The following is a 20,954-nucleotide window of genomic DNA, read 5'->3' on the forward strand; positions in this document are numbered from 1 at the left end:
GAAAAAAAATGAATTAATGGTTCCAAATATTAACATTTCCACATGAATAGACATACTGGGTTGTATAAAAGTGATACATGAGAGGATGATCAGCTAATGTGTTTCCTTAATATCAAATTAGGACACATTGTTCTTTCCAGGATTAATACACTAATTCAATTTATGATTTGGAAGATCTTTCAAGCATCAGCTTGTGATGATTCATTAATCTTTTCCTGGAGATGATAAGGTCTATGTAGCCTTCAAACCTCCCCCAGAACACCTATTGGCACATGAGGGTGGAGCTAAGCATAAACATTTAAATGAGCAGTTTATTGGACACATGAACAGTCTCACCCAAGATAGTGGCACCATCATTTACCAGCCATGTTCTCTACTATAAGGTAAGTCAACACTATATATCTTGTTAAGCTGTTTCCTAAAGTTTTAGGCCAATTCAATTCATTTGGGTTTTCAGTAGATTTTGGAGCTATAAATCCTCCACCAGATCCTTTTGTCTCTCAATGACTTCAGTGGTGAACCTACAGGCTTCAGTTCTCAACTCCAGTCCTTAAAGAGGTCTTACAAGATGGCTCTCAGTAGTATGGCAGGTCATTGCTTCGACAGAGAGATATTGCCGGGAAGTCAGCAGACATCAGAAACCACAACTAACAAAAATATCAGTTTTAGGTAAAATAAAACGTTAACTTGTAATGGCTCAAAGCTGCAGTTTTATCAATAGCATCAGAACAAGCCATAACAGGTACATTGCTTTATTTAAATAAATGTCATTTTTAACATTACAGCCGGCTAATTGCATACTGTTAGATTATTTACAGGGCACCCAGGGAGACCCAAAACCCAAGGTGTTTTATTATGTAACTACTGAATTCAGTTACCAAAGGCTCTGGCCCTCTTGCTACACAGCTGCTAACAAAAATTGCATGTAAAATTTTAGCAGGCTGGTTGTACCCAAGTTTATCAATCAACTTGGGGAAATTCACCCTGCTCATATATAGTTCAAATCTTGGCTGGTTCCTGCTGAACTGACCAAGATTCAAACTGTTTATGGCCGGCTTTAGGCTGCTCATCATAGACATGGATTATTGTTGAGGAAGGCCTGGGCATCTGAACATAACTCCAGGGACTGTAGGTTTGGGGCTTCTGGTAAACTATGGAAGCTATCTAACCTTACAGTGTGCGCAGTCATCTATAGATGTCTGCATTAAGTCCCCCCTGTCACATTACTACTGATCTGCTGTGATTCACTTTACATTACATTGAAACCTGAATGGCTATTAGAACTACTGAACTGTGCACATCATCATTGCTTGTTTTATTGCCTGGCTTTTAAAACATGGTTGTTTTTTTTTGTTTTTTCATTTTTTTTGTAGATACACATCCAAAAACCTTAATTTATAGTTTATGCACACAGGTTAGCCCATATATGCTGTTCTCTCTAGGATACTCAGCTGCATGCCTTTTATACCCCATAAAGTATCTTTCATACCGTTCATACCATTTGATTTGGAATTTGCCAGTTAGTATTGCACACAGTACTTTTTCTCAGTGCAGCCTGAGGCTGGGTTCACACTGAATTTAGATTTTTTTTTCTATTAGTTTTCAGTCTTTTAGCAAGGGTGCTATTTCTCACATACAGTTAGAGCCACTACAGTGTGTGTCCTCAAATGTGTACAAAATTTGACACAGCAGATATGCGAATAAGCAAAATGGTTTTACATTGTACTTCCCAATAAATTTTGGAATAACAGAGTAGTACATTTGTTTAACAAAATAATTTATTTCCCATTTTGTCTTTTTAGGATGTTTAGTTGTCAGTTGACAATCCTGCTTTTGTTCGCTCACTTGTCTGCTGTGCAAGGACGTCACGTATGCCACCTTGCTAATGCAACTATCTCTGCAGAGAAAGACCACTGCCCAGTATGCATTACCTTCACCACCAGCATCTGCACTGGCTACTGTCAGACCATGGTGAGTTTTGGCTATAAAGCAATTCATACAATGAGATTTATCAGACTGTTTTTATTTTTTATATAAAATTTCTATGATATTCATTCAATGAGAAGAGATTACTATACTGAAGCAGCTGTATATAGTAACCAATCAGCTTCTAGCTTCAGATTGTTCATTTAGCCCTCGAACACAGCTTTGAAAACGTGCAAGTTCATCTGAACTCGCACGATTTCAAAGCCACATTTCAGTCCAACTTTGGGGGTGACTTGAAAGAAATCTGTACGGCCTCATGCAATTTTCAAGAGGCTTTGGGCAGTTTTCTTGATAACTTTAAAGCAACATTTAGCTCCAACTTAAAGTTGTTTTAGAGGAGAAGTATGGCCAAAGCTTTTTAGGGCATACTTCTCTTGAGGGTCACAAGAGTACACTTACTTATGCTAAAGCCCACTGTCAGCTGATGTCACAGACCCGCTCCAGACTCTGCAGGGGTCCCAACAATAATGTTGGGATCCACCCAGGTGCCTTACATCACTGAGAGCCTGAGCCAGCCACTCCTGCCCCTGTTCCAGTGAGCACTGGAGGAGCAGAGCCTAGAGCGGTGGCTGACACATTTATCACTCTTTGCTCAGAGCAGAACCAAGAACTGAGCGATCATCAGTCACATGGTCTCTCAGTTCTTATACTTACAGCCAGTGGGGGACAGATCCTGCAACCATATGGGTATGAATTAATTTTTTTTTATTTTCAAAACTTCTCCTTTAGGCCTCATTCACACCAGAATGCAGTGCCAGAAATGTATACTCCATGCGCGCTTACCGCGCTATGTTTAAAACACACTGGGTGTATGATCTGCCGCTCATGCAGGGCACAGGGGTGCCGACCCTCTAATCCGTGCGCCCCGGCCCTCTATTCTACATGCAGGGCGGCAAATGCATGTGTAGCGGTACCCCCGTAAGGGCTGCTGATTTGGTTACTAGCATTTGCCAATCACCCTGATGTCAACCCCCCATTCACCATTTTAAAGACAATAAACAGTCACTTTGCTCCGTTTTGTTGCATTTATTGTGGGGTACAACTTGGATAGGAGGAAAAGGGAATATGAGATGCCCATGATACAGCACATTCTTGAAATTACTTGTGGCCCTGGCCTTGTACCTTTGTATTTCTGTGCATTAACTTCTTTACTGACTGTTGCTTCTTTACTTTGTGCAAATCCTTTACTGCATAGTTACTGAGTTGCTAGCTTCACTTTCAGTGGAACAAGAGGAACCACTCTGAATAATTCCTACTTGTAGACTAGAATGATATTGTCTTTATGAATCAAAGAGCCAGAGCCGCACACAGCTTCTCCCTCCAGCCTCCATGAATCGGACAGTCACCCAGTCTTTGAAGGTATTACCAATGTGCTAATCAGGCCAGAGACGACACGGCATCTCCCCCTGATGACCTGACACATGGCAGTAAGTGGACTACTGATTTCAGCCAGTCCATCACTTACAATGCTGTATTCCCCGGCCACAGCATTCTACACTGCTCTGACAAGTTTTTCTTCTTCTGTTACACTGACCTTCTCCTCCAGAAGAGTTCTGTGTCACCGGTCACAGAATGCTGCTCCACTCTCCTCCTTGACTGCTACTTCCTCTGCTTGATCTTCTTTACATCCAAGTCCTGTGTTCCCCAGTCACGCCAGCTTGATGCCTCCTTAGCGATGAAGATCCTTATCTTTAGCTCCTTCCCAGCGTTTCCTCCAACCCTCCTCCGCGTCTACTGCAACCCCCACGTGGGGACGCAAGGAACAGCACCTCAAACATCCATGCTGTCTTTCTGCTCCACAGAACTCCCTGGAAGCATGTGGCCCCAGCTTATATGAGAGGCCTGCCCCCTGCCAATGCAAGTTAATGATTGGTCAGGGCTCCTCCCATGAGCTGCCTGCCACTCAGACCTCAAGTCCATACTCTCTTCCAGAACTATCCTTCTGAAAGCAGGGGAGGCATCTTTAAGTCAGAGTGCAGGTGGCTCCACTACACTGATCACTCAAAGTCCCAAACCACAACAACCAGGCCCAACCTACAGCACAGACCTGGCTAAATTTACCTGAACTTGGGTCCTGAGCTAGAAAAATACTACTCCAGCACCTACCTTTAGGTAGAGGGTGCTACATTTGGATTCCAATATTTTTTTTTTTTAAGCATGTGATTAGAGCCTGAGGCTCAGCAATTGGCTTCAAAAAGGGTGGGCTCGCAGTACAGAGCACTGCGCCTTGAGCCCACCCAGTTATGTGACATTAGCAAATTAATATTAGCTAATGTCTTCCTGTTTCTCCTCCCAGCCAATCAGGAAGCGGATCCTAAGACCTGATTGGCCGGAAGTCCTAAGATCCGATTGGCCGTGAGTCCTAAGTCCTGATTAGCGGGGTGGAGAAGTGACCGCTGGGACTCAGGAGGAGACGCGGGGGGGGGGGGACTGTGGGGCTGACAGGCGAGAAATCGAGCGACCACCGGGGGGGTTTGAGCTGGGTTGTGGTGACTGGCTGGCTGACTGGCTGGGCCGCCTTCCCAAGAAAATTGAGCACCAGCCGCCACTGGTTATAGTGTGTTTTTAAAAATGGTGCATGTGCTGCTTTTGGTGTGATCCAGTGTAATTTCAGCCCATTCAAGTGAAATGGCTGAAAATCGCACTGCACAGGAACATGGACCTGGTTTCTGTGCGATTCAGGTGTGAACTGGCCCCTAAAACCCAAACATTTATTATATTACAGCTTACCAATTCTTGGATGTGGCTGCATTAGTTTTCTTTTTTAGATTTTCTTACCCCTATTTTCATATGGTGATCTGGTCAGTAAACATGTTTTTTTTTTTTTTTAAACAAAACAAGCTGTTCTGCAAATGTAGCAGTTAGAGGGTTGAGACAAAGCATTTAATACTGACAGGGGTGTTTATAATGGTCAGCTTTTCATAATTTGTGTAAAACCTTTTACCTAAAATGGAAAAAAAAATGCTGCTGCAACTGCTTAGAAAGTGTTAGCTGGAGTTTCAACTCAATTTTAGTGTATCTAAATCGGCTAGTACATCTAACACTCCCCTGCCGCCAGATTAAGAATTCTGTTGTCCAGAGGTGCCTCACCAGATGTTGCCTCCTTACCACCTTTTCAAACACTGTAAATGTCCTACCCTGACCAGGTTTTCAGAGCTGTGCTGTAATTTGTGGTTTATTCCTGCGCCAGGTTGTAGATCTATGTTCCCCATTAAATGAATATTTAACAACATTCATATCCGATTCAGTGCTAATTACGTCAACAAAAACATTTTCATCGACAAAATTAACACTGGTGCTGGAGCTTTTAGTCAACTAAAATACGACTAAAACAATTCAGATGTCTAATATATGACTAAAACTAAAATGGCATTTTAGTCAAGACTATGACTAAAACGAATGAGTAATTTGACATCAAAATTAACACTGGTCCATCCCTGCAGCATCATGTGCATATTCACCATGTGCAAGTTCTAGTGATATGTACACTTACTGTTACAGCAATAATCGCAGACAAGGCGCTAGGAGGCAACTCCCAACTTATGAACAGTAATTCACCTGGCAACACTGTTTTTTTGTAAAAAATCAATCTTCCGTTTTCCTGGTTAAAACCCAACTCGGGGCAAATTTTTTTTCCTCCCATGCGGTGGGGTTGTGACCCCACTGCATGGGTTAAATGCTTGTTTTGTCGAGGAGTGAACACAGGGCCTATACACACACCCAATCCTTTGATCCTCCTCATGTCTTCATGTCCAGATCATGTCAATCTATGGGTGTGATGATATCAGGTACATTCCACCGCACAAGACCGCGTGTGTGGGGGGCAGGGACCGGGCCTTACATAGTAGGCAAGGTTGAATAAAGACAATAGTCCATCCAGTTCAACCTGTGTATGTGTGTCAGTGTCGATAATTATTTCCCATATCCCTGTATGTTGTGCTGTTTAAAGTGTAAGATCACCTTTCCAGATAAAGAAGGGGGTCCTGTGTAAGTTCATCTTACAGATTTTTCTGTAAAGGTGAACTTACCCTTTAAGATGCACGTCCAAGAGTCTTTTAAAAAATATCAATACACACCCCGCTGACATCACCAATTGTGGAAGAGAGTTCTACATCCTTATTGCCCTGACAGTGGAAACTCCCTGCGCAGCTTAAGGTTATGTGGCTTCTCTCCTCCAATCTCATTGTGTGGCCCGTGTCCTCTTACCTGAGACTGAATAGCTTTTTTCCTACGCTGGAATCACCATTGAGGTATTTGTAAATCGCTATCATGTCCCCTCTCAAGCGTCTCTTCTTCAGCGAGAATAAATTTAGTGCTTGTAGTCGCTCCTCATAATTGAGGTCCTCCAATCTCCTTATTAATTTTGTTGCCCTTTTTTTTTTAACTCTCTCCAGCACATCCCTTCTGAGTAATTTGTTTCGTTCCGAATTAAAATTCGGACAAATTTTCGTTTTTCAGAAATTTTGATGTATCCGAATTATAATAGTACCAAATTTGAATGAATCCGAAATAACGAGGAAAAATTCAGACGAAATTTGAATAGTTTTCGAAAACAAAACGTTTTTCAATTTCCAAAAAGAATAAAACAGAATAGAAAATAAAAAGAATAGCATATAATAGAGTAAAACAGAACAAAATAGAATAGAAAATAAAATAACAGAATAGACTAGACTATAATAGAAACAAATAGAATAACATAGAACAAATATAACCATCTTCTGAAATTCAAATTTCAAACAGAATAAATTTGAATACATAAGAAAAGAACAGCATAGAAAAAAATAGAATAGAATAGACTATAATAAAATAGAAAAGAATTAAAAAAACAATGGAATAGAAAGAATATAACCACTTCCCAAAATTCAATATTTTTTATTCTATTCAAATTCAAAATGATTCGAATGACTATACAGAATAGTATAGAAAAAAAACAGAATAGAATAGAAAGAATTTAATCATCTTCCAAAATTCAAATTTTGAATAGAATAAACAGAAAAAGAATACAATTCAAAAATAGAATAGAATAGAAAGAATATAACCATTTCCCAAAATTCAAATTGTCAATTAGAATTTGAATAGAATAGAATAGAAAAGAACAGCTTAGAAAAGGAAGATGGTTATATTCATTATATTCTATTCTATTGTTTTTTTCTATACTATTGAGTTGTTTTCTATTCTACTCTATTCTTTTCTATTCTATTAAAATTTGAATTGATTCTATTTGAATTTTGGAAAATGGTTATACTTCTATTCTATTTTTTGTTTAATCCAACTCTTTTCTATTATATTCGAATTTCAGGAGATGGTTATACTCCATTTAATTTGATTCTTTTTTTATTATATTCCTTTCTATTCCATTCTATTTTGTTCCGTTTTACGCTTATATTCTATTCTATTTTCTGTTATATTATTTTCTATTCTATTCCTTTATTTTTTATTCTTTTTTATTCTCTTTGCAAATTAGAAAACTATTTGAAAACTTTTTGAATCGATCCGAATGCGAATAAATGAGACAAATTAAACAAATTTAACTAAACAAATTTATGTAAATAACGAATCGAAACAAAACAAATTGTTTCATTCTGCACATGTCAACTTCTGAGGACTGGTAACCAGAAATGGACAGAATACTCCAGATGTAGCCAGACCAGAGTTTTATAAAGTTGCAGAATTATTTTTTTTTATCTCTGGAGTATATCCCCTTTTTTATACAAGCTAATATTCTGCTGGCTTTGGTAGCTGCAGCTTGACATTGCATGCTATTGCTCAGTCTGTCATCTACCAGGACCCCCAGATCTTTTTCCATTCTTGATTCCCCGGAGGTTCCCCCCTAAAGTGTAGTTTCCGTTTATGTTTTTAGCCCCCAAGTGCAATTACTTTACATTTCTCCACATTAAACATCATTTGTCATGTAGTTGCCCACCCCATTATTTTGCTCAGGTCTTTCTGTAAAATTTCCCTATCCTATGAAGTTATTGCCCTGCTTATTTTTGTGTGGTTCCACAAAAACTGAGATTGAGCTATTTATCCCGTCCTCTATATCATTTATGAATAAATTAAACAGAATTGGTCCCAAGACAGAACCTTGGGGTACCCCACTTACCACTCCAGACCAGTCTGAGTACACATTATTTATCACTACCCTTTGGACACGTCCATGTAACCAGTTTTCTATCCAAGAACAAACCTTATGGTGCATGCCTGCAAAGCTCAGCTTGTAGATTAAGCATTTATGGGGAACTGTACTGAATGCTTTTGCAAAATCTAGATACACCACATCCACAGGCCTCCCCCTATCTAGATGGCAGCTCACTTCCTCGTAGAATGTTAACAGTATTGGTCTGGCAAGAACGACCTTTCCTAAACCCATGCTGATTACTATTAATGATACTGTTTTCTTCAGCAAATTCTTGGATATAGGCCCTTATCATCCCCTCCAATCATTTACCTACTATTGATGTTAGGCTGACTGGCCTGCAGTTTTAAGGAATGTCTATGCTCTTTTTTGAATATTGGTACCTTGGTACCGCATTGGCTTTTATCCAATCAGCTGGTACATATCCTGTCAGTATGCTGTCTGCAAAGATAAGAAGCAATGGTCTAGCTTTAACCTGACTGAGTTTTTTGAGAACTCTCAGTGTAAGCCATCTGGTCCTAGTGATTTACTTGTGTTCAACTTCTCTAGTCTTTCCTTGACTCCAGCCTCTGTTAGCCACAAGGATACATCCTGTGATGTGTTAGAAACAATACTGTAAAACTAAGGAGAAGAAAGCATTTAGTACAGTTGCCTTCTCTGTGTCATCTGTAACCATCCTCCCTTCATTGTCTTTTATGTGGGCAATGTGGTCTGATTTCACTTTTTGTTTTTTTTTTCTTCAAATTTTTTATTTATAAGGAACAGGAAAAGGCAGATCCAAAATTTTGCATCTACAATGTATAAATGACCACATAGACAGTAAAGGTACATACGTAAGCCAAACCAGAAATCAGTTTTAAGAAAATAATACGGCAATGAAACATTACTGATACTAATTCCATAATATATAATACTCCTCTATCATCACTTGGATATGTATAAGAGACAGCCCTATGAAAAGGGATATAGAATTACCCTTTCCCTATTTTTTGTGCTAAGTGCTACTGAGAGAGAGTTGAGAAGGAGAATAGCAGCTTAGAAGAAAGGAGGGGGGGGGGCCAGGAGAGGGGGGTTGGGGAGCTAAAGTAATGCAATGGTACTTCCTAAAAGACAGCATGTAGGTGGTTACGTCCTTTGGACTAGTTATGGACCCATTAGGGCATTACCTTCATCAGAGAAGATGAAAATATTCCATAGTCTACAGGTCTTGGAATATTTTTCCTGCATATGTTGTGCCATTAATATCAAATCCTCCAGTTTGTTCATTTCTTCTACCTTTTGAATACAACAACTTATAGTAGGGAAATGTACATTTTTCAATTCAAGGGTATACAAGATTTGGCGGCATTTACCAGGTGACGTATTATGGACTTTTTATGGATTTTCTCTGGGATGGACGATACATGCAACAAGAAGGCTGGGTCGTCGTGGAGCTCAAAATCCGTAAACTCCTGAGTAATCCTCCACACCTCTCTCCAGAATTGTTCAATTTTAGGGAAAGACCAGAAAAATGGGAAGAAGTGTTCCCTTTCCCTCCTAGGCAGCTGCAGCAGTAATCTGTGGTGGTAGGGTAGAATATATGTAAAAGATATGGTGTGCGGTACCATCTCGTTAGGATTTTGTAATTGGTTTCCTGGGTTTTCGTGCAAATGGATGATTTAAGAGCAAACCTTATAATGTTAAGTTTTTGCTTTAATGAAAAATTACGCCATAGATCTGTCTCCCAGTTTTTCAGACAGGGTAAATCTGGTTGTTCAATAGGAGAGATCAGTAAGTTGTATGTTTTGGAGAGGACCTTTGGTAGGGTGCCCTCCTCAGAGCAGTATTCTTCAACTTGCGACCAAAGCCTCTGGGGTGTGGTAGAGATAGTAGGAAGTGGTGTAACTGCAATGCGGTCCAGAAGGGAAGGCAAAAGGGGCCTGTATCAGCCATTAGGGATGCAATGGAAGGCCAACTGCCATCCAACTGAAAGTGAGATGCTTGGTGAGAAAATCGCGTGGATAGAGACGCTTGCAAGAAAAGTTGCGAGCATGTACGTGATAGGTGGGTCCTATCAAGGGGTGTCGTTTTACCGCACGTGGCAGGTCGCCACAGCACCAAGGGGCTCCCCGCAGTGAAAGATCTGCTTGTGCTTGCTCGATTTGCGCCCAAAGTTTGCTTGTATAATGACGCTGCCAATCAATCTACCGAGAAGGGTAGCCTGATAGTATTTCATCACATCAGGTTCCGCAAGGCCCCCTAACTGTTTAGGAAGTGATAGTTGGCGTCGGGGAATACGAGGACGTTTATGTGCCCATATGAACTTGAGGAAAAGAGAGTGGACTGAAGAAAAGTGGGAAGTGGGGGTATCCCAATCGGTAGAGCCTGAAAGAGATAGAGATACTTTGGTAGAATGCACATCTTAAGAAGGTTGCACTTACCAATCCACAAGTGCAAGCCCTGATGTCACGTTTCTAGTAGGGAGCGGGTTTTGGCCAGTGGGGGGGGTTTAATTCAAACGTACGGGACAGGCCAGCAGATATTTCAGGGCATCAGAACCCAAAGTTCGACTTCAGGGCCTGGAGAAGCGGCAGGAAGATCTCAACTCTCATGGCTTTTGACTTGCCAAAATTGATTTTCAGATTAGAGAGTTGGCCGTATACTTTAAATTCATGAAGAAGGTTAGGGAGGCATACCACTGGATTGGTGAGGGAAAAGTGCATATCGTCAGCATAAGCCGAAATTTTATGTTGTGAGTTCCCCACAGTCAATCCCATGATATCTGGGTTTAGACGGATTTTACACAAGAAAGGTTCTAGAGAAAGTGCAAAAAGGAGAGGGGACAGGGGGCATCCCTGCCTGGTCCCATTAGTGATAGAAAAAGGGTTTAGAGAGGACTCCATTTGCTTTCACCTGAGCCAACGGGGTAGAATAGATACTGGCAATCCAGTGAAGCATTTTGTTGCCTAGGCCAATATGACGCAGTACCGCAAACATAAATCGCCAGTTGACACGGTCGAGTGCTTTTTCCACGTCAGTCCCAAGAAAGACACTTGGGTTATGGGTCACTTTAGCTGTATGTATTAACTTTAAAACCTTTACTGTTTTGTCCCTAGCTGGAATGAATCCAACCTGATCTAGGTGGACTAACGTTTGCAGATGACTCGCAAGTCGCGTGGCCAGAATTTTAGTTAAAAGTCAATATTCAACAGTGAAATGGGTCTGTAGCTGCCGAATGACATGGGATCTTTCCCTTCTTTAGGGATGATGGAGATGTGAGCTTTTAAGGTGTCCCGAGGGAAGGAGGTGTCTGACCCAGATTTAGCTTTTTTACTGTTAATATACTGTATCTAAAGAAATCCTTGGATTTTTTTACTCTCCTCTGCTATGTGTCTCTTGTAGTGTTTTTTTGGCCACCCTGATTGCGTTCCTCCACTTCTTATTGCATTCCTTGTAGTGTTGGAATGCCGATAATGCTCCCTCCGCTTTATATTTTTTAAAGGCCATTTTTTTCTCTCTAATACGAATTTTTACGTTACGGTTTAACCACCCAGGTTTAACCTTCGCTCTTTTATACTGAAAGTTTTGAAAAAAAAAAAAATATTTTTTACTGTCTGTTTTAAAAGAAATCCAAAAAAAAAAAAAAAAAATCAAATTTCGTCATAAACTTAGGCCACAATGTATTCTTCTACATGTCCTTGGTAAAAATCCCGATACGTGTATAATAATTGGTTTGTGTGAAAGTTATAGTCTACAAGCTACCCTGTTTCCCCGAAAATAAGACCTAGCACGATTGTCGGTGATGGCTGCAATATAAGCCCTACCCCCCCAAATAAGCCCTACCCTGTTTCCTTGAAAATAAGCCCTACAAGGACTTTAACTAGGGCTTATTTGGGAGGTAGGGCTTATTTGGGAGGTAGGGCTTATATTGCAGCTATCACCGACAATCACGCTAGGTCTTATTTTCGGGGAAACAGGGTATGCTACGTATCATTGAAAATTGATCAATGCTGAAGTACTGACGGCCTATCTTATTTCTTGAGGCCCTAAAATGTCAGGACAGTACAAATATCCCATAAATGACCCATTTTTGGACGACAATCCAAAGTATTTAGTAAGAGGCATAGTGAATTTCTTGAAGTTGCAATTTTTTTCTCACAATGCTTTAGAAAATGGAGATATATTTTTTTCACAAAATTTTCATATTTACAAGTTATTTCTCACACACTGCATAGGCATACTTGCAATTACACCCCAAAACACATTCTGCTACTACTCCCGAGTGTGGCCATACCACATGTGAGACTTTTCCACAGCCTGGCCACATACAGAGGCCCAACATCCAAGGTAGCACCTTCAGGCGTTCTAGGAGCATAAATTACCCATCTAATGTCATGACTACCTATCACACATTTGAAGGCCCTGGAGCACCATTGGAAAGCAAACACCCCAATGTATATTCTATGAGGCATAATGAGTCTTAATTTTTCTCCACAAATTTTTGGAAAATGTGTAAAGAAAGTGAAAACGCTTATTTTTTTTTTTTTTTTTTTTTTAAACACAGTTGTCACGTGTACAGATGTTGATCATGTCATGGGTACAGATGTGTGCAGATGTTGATCACTGGGACAGATTTGTTTTACTGTGTGGGGACACTTACTGTGTGATCAGTGAGTGTAAAGTGCTTTACACTCACTGATCCTCACCGGCAACATAGACTGGCTCTCCTCCTTCTCACTGACAGGCTCCGTGTGAGGAGAAGCAGAGCCAATCAACTGACAGCCGGCTCTGTTTACATCACACGATGGCTGCGATTGGACACAGCCATCATGTGATAAAGAGGGCCAATCACAGAGCACTCCTGCCAAGTGGTGATGCGCTGTGTCCAGGGGCACACCGAGATTGTGCTCCTTCTGAGCGACGTTCAGGAATGTCCACTCAGGAGGACGAAACGCCCACCCAGCCGTGTATGTACAGAGGCTGGGTGGGAAGAAGTTAATAAATCTAGCAATGCATTATTTCTAGTTGGAGAATCCACCAACAGATACATGAAGTTGTCCTGTAAGACATTTATGAAATGACAGGCCTTTAATGAGTGAGCTGTCCCCTCTGCCCAGTGGATATCGGGATAAATGAAGGCCACCATTATGATGACATCTCCCTGCCTCACTGCCATTTCTAACTGTGATAGGTCCAGCTCCTCCTCCTCTTTTAGGTTGGTGGGCCTGTAACATACCCCTAGTATTAATTTCCCACTTACTTCCTCTCTTTGGAGTTCCCACACAGATTCCACCTCCCCCCTCATCCCATTCCATTCCTCGTCTTTGCCTTGGGAGGATCGGAGGATTAAGAGTGTATATCTCAGCTCTCCAATCCCCTAGGCAAAAAGGGGCAGTTAACCCATGCAGTGCGGGCACAGCCCCACTACATGGAGGGGGGATTGTCTGGAGTTAGGCTTTAACGCCTGTGATATTTGCATTTTTATGTATTTACCGGTTATTTCAATGGACCAGCTTAAGATTCAAAAACTCACAAAATGCAGCACATCCAATCCTCAATATACACACACACACACATATACACACATATATATATATATATAAATACGCCCCTCACATTTTTGTAAATATTTTATTATATCTTTACATGTGACAACACTGAAGAAATTACACTTTGCTACAATGTAAAGTAGTGAGTGTACAGCTTGTATAACAGTGTAAATTTGCTGTCCTCTCAAAGTAACAACACACAGCCATTAAAGTCTAAACCACTGGCAACAAAAGTGAGTACACCCCTAAGTGAAAATGTCCAAACTGGGCCCAAAGTGTCAATATTTTGTGTGGCCACCATTATTTTCCAGCACTGCCTTAACCCTCTTGGGCATGGAGTTCACAGGTTGCCACTGGATTCCTCTTCCACTCCTCCATGACGACATCATGGAGCTGGTGGATTTTAGAAACCTTGCGCTCCTCCACCTTCTGTTTGAGGATGCCCCACAAATGCGCAATAGGGTTTAGGTCTGGAGACATGCTTAGCCAGTCCATCACCTTTACCCCAGCTTCTTTAGCAAGGCAGTGGTCGTCTTGGAGGTGTTTGGGGTCGTTATTGTGTTGGAATACTGCCCTGCAGCCCAGTCTCCGAAGGGATGAGATCATGCTCTGCTTTAGTATGTCACAGTACATGTTGGCATTCATGGTTCTCTCAATGAACTGTAACTCCCCAGTGCCTGCAGCACTCATGCAGCCCCAGTCCATGACACTCCCACCACCATGCTTGACTGTAGGCAAGACACACTTGTCTTTGTACTCCTTACCTGGTTGCTGTCACACACACTTGACACCATCTGAACCAAGTAAGTTTACCTTGGTCTCATCAGACCACAGGACATGGTTGCAGTAATCCATGTCCTTAGTCTGCTTGGCTTCAGCAAACTGTTTGAGGGCTTTTTTGTGCATCATCTTTAGAAGAGGCTTCCTTCTGGGACGACAGCCTTGCAGACCAATTTGATTCAGTGTGTGGCAAATGGTCTAAGCACTGACAGGCTGACCCCCCCACCCCTTTAACCTCTGCAGCAACGCTGGCAGCACTCAGATGCCTATTTGCCAAAAAAGACAACCTCTGAATAGGATGCTAAGCACGTTCACTCAACATCTTTGGACAACCATGACAAGGCCTGTTCTGAGTGGATTCTGTTCTGTTAAACAGCTGCATGGTCTTGGAAATCTTCTTATAGCCTAGGCCATCTTTATGTAGAGCAACAATTCTTTTTTTCAGATCCTCAGAGAGTTCTTTGCCATGAGGGGACATGTTGAACTTCCAGTGACCAGTATGAAAGAGTGAGAGTGATAACACCAAATTTAACACACCTGCTCCCCATTCACACCTGAGATCTTGTAACACTGAGTCACATGACACCGGGGAGGGAAAATGGCTAATTGGGCCCAATTTGGATATTTTTACTTAGGGGTGTACTCACTTTTGTTGCCAGCGGTTTAGACATTAATGGTTGTGAGTTGAGTTATTTTGAGGGGACAGCAAATATACACTGTTATACAAGCTGCACACTCACTACTTTGTAGCAAAGTATCATTTCTTCAGTGTTATCACATGAAAAGATATAATCAAATATTTACAAAAATGTGAGGGGGTGTACTCACTTTTGTGAGATACTATGTGTGTGTGTGATATACACACACACGCTGGCATTATTAGAATTTATTTTATTTATTAAGTATACAGTACCGTCAATTTACACAAAGCTTTACATATATATTGTACATTCACATCAGTCCCTCCCCTCAAGGAGTTTACAGTCTAAGGTTTAGACAGGAGTCAATTAACCTACCAGCATGTATTTGGAGCGTAGGAGGAAACCAGAGTACCTGAAGGGAACCCATACAGGCACAGGGAGAACATGCAAAATCCATGGAGGTAGCGTCGTGGTTGGGATTCAAACTCGTGACCCTAGTGCTTCTAATTTCTACTTTAACCACTTGACCTCAGGAAGGTTTTACCTCCCCTTTCATGACCAGGGCATTTTTTTGCTTTTCAGCACTGTGCTACTTTAACTGGCAGTTGTGCAACACTGTATCGCATGACCGCGCAATTACCAGTTAAAGTGAAGCAGTGCCAAATTGTAAAAAGTGCTCTGGTCAGGAAGGAGGTAAAATCTTCCAGGGCTGAAGTGGTTAATAATTATAAATCACCTCCATTTAAATTCACTTTGCACATAGACACAAAAAGCTATTTCTTCAGAATAACAAAAGGTACAAATCTGCAACATAGTTTGTTAAAAACCCTGCAATGTAGATACAGTAGATCACCCACTGGGATCTACTGTATGGTGCTGGTGCAATGCTTTACAAGCTCCCCAAAAAACAATAAATAAAAAAATGCACATTTTTTTTTACCTGCAAAAAAAAAAAAAAAAAAAAGTATTTTTTTTTAACCACTTAAAGCGGAGCGCCGCCGAAAATTTTTTTTTTTTTTTTAAAAGTCAGCAGCTACAAATACTGCAGCTGCTGACTTTTAAAACATGGACACTTACCTGTCCAGGGCGCCCGCGATGTCGGCACCCGAGGCCGAAGCGTCTCTCCGTCCTCGGGTGCTGCCGCCTCCATCTTCGGTAAGGGAATCAGGAAGTGAAGCCGCGCGGCTTCACTTCCCGGTTCCCTACTGCGCATGCGCGAGTCGCGCAGCGCAATACGGATGGTCCCTGCTGCCTCTGGGACCCGTGTGTTTCCCAGCAGGCAGCGGGGAGGGAGCAGGAAGTGGCGTAAATAACCGCAGATTCTGCGGCTATCTATGCCGGAAGTGGGTACAGATACCTGTAATATACAGGTATCTGTACCCCCCTCCCCCCTGAAAGGTGCCAACTGTGTCACCGGAGGGGGGGAGGAATCTGATGAGTGGAAGTTCCACTTTTGGGTGGAACTCCACTTTAAGGACAGGGCCTCTTTTTCAGATGTGTTGTTTACAAGTTAAAAACAGTTTTTTTTGCTAGAAAATTACTTAGAACCCCCAAACATTATACATTTTTTTCCTAACACCCTAGAGAATAAAAAGGCGGTCGTTGCAATACTTTGCCACACCGTATTTGCGCAGCGGTCTTACAAGCACACTTTTTAAAAAAAAAAATACACTTTTTTGAATTAAAAAATAAGACAACAGTAAAGTTAGCCCATTTTTTTTTTAATATCGTGAAAGATAAGGTTATGCAAAGTAAATTAATACCCAACATGTCACGCTTCAAAATTGCACCCGCTCGTGGGATGGCGACAAACTTTTACCCTTAAAAATCTCCATAGGCGACATTTAAAACATTCTACAGGTTGCATGTTTTGTGTTACAGAAGAGTCCTAGAGCTAGAATTAATGCTCTTGCTTTACCGATCGCGGCGATACCTCACATGTGTGGATTGAACACCGTTTTCATATGCGGGCGCTACTCATGTATGCGTTCGCTTCTGCACGCGAGCTCGGCGGGGGCGCGTTTAAATGGGGCGCGTTTAAATTTTTTTTCTCTTATTTATTTTACCATTTATTTTTAAACCAATAAAAAAAAAAAAAAAAAAAAAGTGTCACTTTTATTCCTATTACAAGGAATATAAACACCATTTGTAATAGAAAATAAAGCATGACATGACCTATTAAATACGAGATCTGGGGTCAAAAAGACCTCAGATCTCATATTTACACTAAAATGCAATAAAAAATGGCCCTTTAAGAGCTATGGGCGGAAGTGACATTTTGACGTCGCTTCCGCCCTGCAGTGCCATGGACACAGGTGGGGGCCCATCTTCCCCTCACTCTTCTCCATGCACAGCCATGGGAAGGATCTGATTGCCTCCGCCGCTGCCGATGGCCCCGGTAAGTGGCAGGGGACACCGGATCGCAGCGGGAGGGGGGCCTCTCTCCCGCGGACGATAAAAGTGATCTTGCGACAAATCCGCCGCAGAGACCACTTTTATCTTGTACCTGACCGCCGGCCGAAACACGGGAATACCAGGGTTATGGCAGCTAGCTGCTGCCATAACAACGATATCCCCCTTCAAAGTGAGGACGTATATCGGCGCGCGGCGGTCCAGAAGTGGTTTAAAAAGTGAACTTATCCTTTAAGGCCAGTACACGCTATAAGAAAAACGAATGAACGATCGTCTGGTTTTCCAAGATGTTTCACAGCAGGTCTAAACGGTGGTTGGAACGAATTGTAAGAAAATTCTCGTACGACAAAGGTTTTTTTTTTTGTTGTATATTGTTCCTGATCATGCGCAGTCTTTCATATCCAATTTTTCTAGTATGAAAACAGTACACAATAAAACGAAAATCGTTAGTTCTGTTCACGTACGAGAAAATCTTGGCGTTTGTCCCTTCGGAAATTTTCATTTGGAAAGTCTGAATCAATGTCGAAAGTTGTGTACACACTATAAAATCAAACGATCGTGCCTCGTATTGAATTTTTCTTCTGATTTTCTCATAGCGAGTACCTTACTCTTTAAGCCTACAGCTGGATAGGCAATTTTTGATTTCATAGACCAAAACAATCTAGGAGATTGAATTGCTCTTTCTTGCTATTGCAGGAAAGTATTGGGCCATTGTTAGATTAGTCTCATGAGATTACCCCCTTAAGGCAGTGATGGTGAACTTGAAAATAATAGAGGGCCTCAATTGCAGCATGCGTTGAGGTACAATGCATCAAGCTAGCTAGTCTATTTAAAATGAATGGGCTGTAACGTACCTGAGCACCTGAAAATGTAGTTTTTGCTGCATTTTTCACTGTGTACTGCAATACACACTGAATTGAGAAATGGAGTACAATAAGTGCCATCATTAGTGTCAGTGGTTGCTTTCAAAACGCCCGGCATTGATGTCAGTGGATGCAAGCCCAGCATCAGTGGATACAGTAATATCCCCACCATTGGTGCCAGTAGACTCAATAACCCCCAGCACTGGCATCAGATTGCAATAATAAACCTCACATTGGTGCTCAGTTGCAGGGGCCTCTGACAAAGTCACATGATGTAACGCATAGGGAGGGGCCACAGGTGACGTTATAACACAGATGGTGGTACCTCCAGGAAGTGAAACAGGGGTGTGTGGTGGTGAGAAATTTAGACCTGTAAGGGGTAGTAGCGGCAATATATATTTATGACAGTGCTTTACTGGATATTACATACCTTGAGGATTTTATTCCAGCTGGCTTTTTTTTTTAATAGAATGAATATTTCTTAGTTTCTGAGCTTATATACAGTACACCAATATGGAGATATATTAAATAATTGGGCATTTAACACCTGGTGGAAAAAGCCCATTTGGACCTGACAGTCTGCAGGTTCCATTTATAAAGGTGAGAGCACATTTTTGGTATAACATAACAGTGGAGGTGCACAAAGAAGTTTTTTTGTTTGACGTGTATCACAGGCAAAAAAAAAAAAAAATTTCATAGTAAATAACATCCACTCTCTCTTTCAACAGGACCCTGTCTACAAGACAGCTCTCTCCTCATTTAAACAGAACATCTGTACCTATAAGGAGATCCGCTATGACACCATCAAACTGCCAGACTGTTTACCTGGCACAGACCCGTTTTTCACCTACCCCGTGGCATTGAGCTGTTACTGTGACCTCTGCAAGATGGACTATAGCGACTGTACCGTGGAGAGCAGTGAACCCGATGTTTGCATGAAGAGACGCATATCCATTTGATGTTCGTCAAATTAAAAATGCATGTTTAGAAACTAGAAGGAAACCTCTGCTGAGAGTATGAAGCCTGCCTTTTGCTTCCATCTGCTAAAAATGCTAGTTGCCTGTCAAGCTGACAACTTGGCTCAACTGAGTTAAAAATCACTAATCTGGAAGTAGTATGTACCACTGGGAATTCAAACTGGCTGTAGATAAAGCCAGGCAACCAGCATTTTCTGAAAGAGGTAAAGACAATACAACAGGTTTCTCTCAGGACAGATTTCCTTTTAGTCTGGCCTTGGTTTCTTCTTTAACCCTATAAATGGAATGCCAGGAAAACAGACAACTATTCAATTTATATGTATATATTGTATGCTTGTTGTTTTTTCCTGCCAAAGTATTTGATTGTGTAGGCAATTGTGTTTTTCTACATCTCTGCTACACAGCACAGCTGGATGGGTAACACATTTCCTGGTATAGGAATGCAGCTTTCTAGGTCATCTCTTCTGCCTGCAACCAGAATCAGCAGGAATGTAGGCCAGGAACTAGTTAAATGATAACTCCACTTTTGTGGGTGAAAAAAATAAAAAAATGAAAATAAAAAAATTAATACACAAGTCATATTGTAATTGAATGTTAATAAAAATTACCTTTCCTTTTCAATCTGCAGCTCTGTAATTTTCTATAAAATGCAATAAAGCTACCTGGAGGCGTCTGTACACAGGTGGCGTACAGAACGGCCCCCCCCCTCCCCCGAAATGTCATTTCCTGCTTGTGTGATTGGCGCACTGGTATTCCCAGAAGTCTGCACTAAGCTACAAGTAAGATTTTGAGCATCCCATGCAATAAAAACTTTGTTTTTGTGAGACACTTTTAAAGGGAAATCACGTCTAAAGGGATGCAGACCTTGACACTTTCTCATTCGAGCCCTGCAGCAGCTGATTGAGAATTACAAAACTTCCATACAGATTCACTCAGCACATGGACACAGCCAAAATTTCTTCAGAATAACCAAAGATAGGAATCTGCAAACAAATTTGGTAAACCCCTGCAATGTACATAGATCACCCAGAGGGGAATGTTTTTTTTCCCCCTCAACAAAAATGGAGTTACTCTTTCAAGTGAACCAGGAAGAGGTAGAGACACTTCCTGGATGTGCAGTGTGTGGCAGGGGTATGGGGATCACAGTGGTGACTATTTTTTTTTTTTATTCTAAATGGGTATTTAGACATTTGCATTGAGCTCAATGCTTATTTCTTTACTGCTTTTGAACTAACTATATGGTGTAAAAACTTTAGTATATAAAAGGGGTCTCCAAACTTTCTAAACAAGGGGCTATTTTACTGTCTTTCAGACGCTAGGGGGGCCGGATTATGGACGATTATGGCCAGTGGGAGTAGAAAAGGTCCTGACATCAGTGGGGGGGGGGGGGGGGGGGGGGGGGGGGGGGGTGGTTGGGACAGTGCCCCATCTTTGGTGTGATTGGGAGGAATTGTGCCCCTTCCTTGGGAGACATTATATCCCTTCAATGGGGTCAGTGAGGGTGGAATTATACCCCATAGTTGGTTTCAGTGAACGAAACAGTGCTCCAAGGGCCAGATAAAAGCTTCTGACCCCCAGGCCGCAGTTTGGAGACCAATGCTATAAACAATACAAACCCCCCTAATTGATTT

General features: G+C 41.5%; 1 protein-coding gene across 1 annotated transcript; it reads left to right on the forward strand.

The window, feature by feature from the left end:
* Nucleotides 1-325: 325 nt before the first annotated feature.
* Nucleotides 326-19,944, forward strand: LHB (luteinizing hormone subunit beta). The gene is made up of 3 exons (XM_073602825.1): nucleotides 326-383; nucleotides 1,803-1,971; nucleotides 19,075-19,944. The coding sequence occupies exons 1-3, from the start codon at nucleotides 367-369 to the stop codon at nucleotides 19,303-19,305; spliced, it is 417 nt and encodes a 138-aa protein (XP_073458926.1). The 5' UTR covers nucleotides 326-366; the 3' UTR covers nucleotides 19,306-19,944.
* Nucleotides 19,945-20,954: the final 1,010 nt, after the last annotated feature.

Source organism: Aquarana catesbeiana, linkage group LG10 (assembly GCF_042186555.1).
Source record: "Aquarana catesbeiana isolate 2022-GZ linkage group LG10, ASM4218655v1, whole genome shotgun sequence".
NCBI classification, from domain to species: Eukaryota; Metazoa; Chordata; class Amphibia; order Anura; family Ranidae; genus Aquarana; species Aquarana catesbeiana.

Bases quoted from the DNA above. Each gene is read 5' to 3' on its own strand.
- LHB (XM_073602825.1), top strand. The intron at 1,972-19,074 runs GTGAGTTTTGGC...CTCTTTCAACAG, and splicing joins CTGGCTACTGTCAGACCATG to GACCCTGTCTACAAGACAGC.